Source organism: Macrobrachium nipponense, chromosome 3, assembly GCF_015104395.2.
Source record: "Macrobrachium nipponense isolate FS-2020 chromosome 3, ASM1510439v2, whole genome shotgun sequence".
In the NCBI taxonomy this organism is placed as follows: domain Eukaryota; kingdom Metazoa; phylum Arthropoda; class Malacostraca; order Decapoda; family Palaemonidae; genus Macrobrachium; species Macrobrachium nipponense.
This window is the reverse complement of record NC_087202.1, coordinates 123,811,267-123,815,214: the sequence shown is the minus strand read 5'-3', so window position 1 is coordinate 123,815,214 and position 3,948 is coordinate 123,811,267. Positions and strand designations below refer to the sequence as shown.

General features: G+C 45.2%; 1 protein-coding gene across 1 annotated transcript; it reads right to left on the bottom strand.

Annotated features, from left to right (window-relative positions):
• Positions 1-2,302: 2,302 nt before the first annotated feature.
• On the bottom strand, positions 2,303-3,736 carry LOC135222491 (cingulin-like). The gene has a single exon (XM_064260573.1). It carries the CDS (start codon positions 3,734-3,736, stop codon positions 2,303-2,305), a length of 1,434 nt encoding a protein of 477 aa, XP_064116643.1.
• Between the last annotated feature and the right edge of the window lie 212 nt (positions 3,737-3,948).

The following is a 3,948-nucleotide window of genomic DNA, read 5'->3' as shown; positions in this document are numbered from 1 at the left end:
AGGGACATAGCATACTCAAAGGAAGAGTTCCTTCTTTCTGCAGAGCCGGTCTTCTAGATTATTCCCACAGAATGACCAGAAGGAAGCATCTGCTAGCTAGGTCTAGATATCCGACTATTTGCCCGCTTTGACAGAGATCTTCTATAAGAAGAAGTCTTTCATCAAGGGACATAGCATACTCAAAGGAAGAGTTTTCCTTCTTTCTGCGAGCCGGTCTTCTAGATTATTCCCACAGAATGACCAAGAAGGAAGACATCTGCAAGGAATAGGTCTAGATATCCGACCATTTGCCCGCTTTGACAGAGATCTTCTATCGAAGAGTCTTCATCAAGGACATAGCATACTCAAAGGAAAGAGTTCCTTCTTTCTGCAGAGCGGTCTTCTAGATTTTATTCCACAGAATGACCAGAAGGAAGACATCTGGCTAGAATGGTCTAGATATCCGACTATTTGTCTGCTTTGACAGAGATCTTCTATTAGAAGAGTCTTCACCAAGGGACATAGCATACTCAAAGGAAGAGTTCCTTCTTTCTGCAGAGCCGGTCTTCTAGATTATTCCCACAGAATGACCAGAAGGAAGACATCTGCTAGAATAGGTCTAGATATCCGACTATTTGTCTGCTTTGACAGAGATCTTCTATTAGAAGAGTCTTCACCAAGGGACATAGCATACTCAAAGGAAGAGTTCCTTCTTTCTGCAGAGCCGGTCTTTTAGATTATTCCCACAGAATTATCTTCTCGTATCCCTCTGGTATCCCTCTGTACGTCTTCTGGTATCCCTCTGGATGCCTTCTGGTATCCTTCTGGATGCCTTTTGGTATCCCTCTGGATGCCTTTCCCTCACTCTTTCAGCTTTTATTTGCTCATCCCTCTCCAGGTCTTCCCACACGATCCTGGACTCTGATTCCTTCCATGTCCTGTTTCCTTCATTCTCCTTGTGCCTGTCCTCCCCTGCTAATGAAGGTTGGCAAGTACGAGATTGAAATCCCCCTTTTCTAAATTCTTCCTGACTTTCTCTCGCCAAGCCAACAACAGATCTATCACATGCTTGTATCTTTCTATCAACATGTTTTGATGACGACACATCACAAGTAGTTGTTCCTCTTGGTGGGCCAATTCGTCCTTTTGACGAATGATGCGTTGCAGGCGACCCTCCAGGGCATCCACCAGCCCCAAGTTCTCAGGGTTTTTTTCGATTTCCCTCTTGAGTTCTTCATTCTTCGCCTTCAGCTCTTCTTCCAAGAGGTGTAGCTGGCGGTTCTTCTGCTCTAGTTCACACATCCTCGAGTGTCCTTCCCTCTGCATCTTCTCGTTTTCCCTCTGCAGTTCCTCGACCTGCTCTTCCAGCTTTGCCTTCTGTCTCGCGCATTCGAAGAACTCGTCTCCCTTCTCGTCACATATTTTCGATTTCTTTTTATTTATTAAATTCATCTCTTGAAGTTTACGTTTCAAGACGTCAATTTCCTCGTCCTGTTGGGTAACGATGCAGTTCGCCCTGTTCAGCTGCTTCTCAAGATCCTCCGCCGCTGCATTGACTATTCGAACGTTTTCTTTCATCTCAGCAACTTGATCCTGTAGTACCATGTTCTCTAGTTTTTGGGCTCCCAGTTGATCTCGGAGACGTTGGTATCTGACTTTGCGGTTGGTGAGTTGGTCCTTCAGGTACAGATGCTCCTTGTCTTGCCTGGCCAGCTCCTGGCGCAGCGCCTGCGTCTCAGGCATGTCATCGTAGTAGTTTAGATGGCGCTTCGTCGTCGTCGTCCTGTTCTTCTTTTTATTTTGCACCTTTTTCCCTTCTCCTATCTGGGCGATGAATTCTAACACCGAGCTCCTTTCTTTTAGCTTCCTACGTTTGGCTTTGCATCTCCAGGCCAGGGGTCTCTTCCCTTTCTTCCCCTTCCTCGTCCTTCCAGTCATACTAGCTTCGTCTTCGGCTTCTTCCTCCGTCCTGCCTTCGTCTAAACTGGCGAATTCTCCCGTGCCCCGTTCGCTCAGTGAAGTCCCCGCCGAGCATTGGCATTCTCCGATCACGGCGCACCAGGGCGAATATAGTGAACAGGAGTCCATATCACTATAACAAGGGTACATCACTTCACTAAAAACCTCCTCCCTGCCCTCGTCTTCTTCTTCTTCCGAGCATTCTTGCCGTTTGGCCTCAGTTGTCCGCCCTGGCTTTTCTTCCACTTTATTCAGAAGACTCTCGAGCAGTTGTTCCATCTTCTCTCTCTTCTCTAGTTCTTCGTTCATCCGTCTCTGTAGCGCTGCTTGTCCCTCTTTTAACACTTCTATTGCTTTCATAACATCATCGTATTCTTCTCTCTTCTCTTGTTTTGAGTCCTTCTTTCGTTTCCTGCTTCGTCTCAGCGTTTTCATTACAATCTTTTTCTTGTTCAAAAATGCGGGATTTCAAAGTCTCTATTTGAGACTGTAGCCTTGAGTTTTCATCTTTCACGCCACTCACTTTTTCCTGCATGGCTAATATTTCCTTTTCATCGCTGGCCAGTTTTGCGGTTTTCTGAGCGATGTCATTTTTTAGATGGTTTATTTCAATCTCCTTCCAACGCAAAGCACTATTCGCATTTTCATTCTTCCTCCTCAGATCTTCAATTTTCGACGCCTGGTCTTCAGCAGCCCTGGCATTAGCTTCATCTTGTTCAGAAACTCTGGATTTCAAAGTCTCTATTTGAGACTGTAGCCTTGAGTTTTCATTTTCCATGCCACTCACTTTTTCCTGCATGGCTAAAATTTCCTTCTCATCGCTGGCCAGTTTTGCGGTTTTCTGAGTGATGCCATTTTTCAGATGGTTTATTTCAATCTCCTTCCAACGCAACGCACTATTCGCATTTTCGTTCTTCCTCCTCAGATCTTCAATTTTCGACGCCTGGTCTTCAACAACCCTGGCATTGGCTTCATCTTGTTCAGAAACTCTGGATTTCAAAGTCTCTATTTGAGACTGTAGCCTTGAGTTTTCATCTTCCATGCCACTCACTTTTTCCTGCATGGCTAAAATTTCCTTCTCACCGCTGGCCAGTTTTGCGGTTTTCTGAGTGATGCTATTTTTCAGATGGTTTATTTCAATCTCCTTCCAACGCAACGCACTATTCGCATTTTCGTTCTTCCTCCTCAGATCTTCGATTTTCGACGCCTGGTCTTCAACAACCCTGGAATTGGCTTCATCTTGTTCAGAAACTCGGGATTTCAAAGTCTCTATTTGAGACTGTAGCCTTGAGTTTTCATCTTCCATGCCACTCACTTTTTCCTGCATGGCTAACATTTGCTTCTCGTCACTGGCCAGTTTCTCGGTTTTCCGAGAGATTTCTTGTTTCAGATGGTTTATTTCGATCTCCTTCCAACGCAACGCTCTATTAGTATTTTCACTCTTCCTCCACAAATATTCCATTTTCGACGCCTGGTCTTCAACAGCCCTGGCATTGGCGTTGGCCTCTTCTCTCAGGACGGCGAGCTGATGGTGGTGGTCGACTTCTTGTTGAATCAACAATTTCTGTAGTTCATCAACGCGTCGCCTGAGAGCTCCTTCCATCTCCACCAATTTGATGTTTTTGTCCAGCAGTTCTCGGTTCCTTCCGAAAGCTTCATCTAGATCATTTTTCAGGTGAATAAAGACCTCGTCTGGAACTTCAAGTCCTTCTCCGATTACGGCTGTCGGAGGGGACATTTCCACGACCTTGATCTTGTCGGCGCTTCTCCTTTTGTCTGAAGTCCTTGTTCCAGTCATTCTAGATGCCATAAGTGGACGCAATCCAGCGAACTGGTTTCCAAACTTATAGAAATGGGTATCCCATAATCCAGTCATTCCAGATGCTATAAGTGGACGCAATCCAGCGAACTGGTTTCCAAACTTATAGCAATGGGTAAATATCACTGATCCAACTAGTTGGACCAGAGCCATACAATTTAATAAGTAAACACTAAGATTCAGTAGAGTCA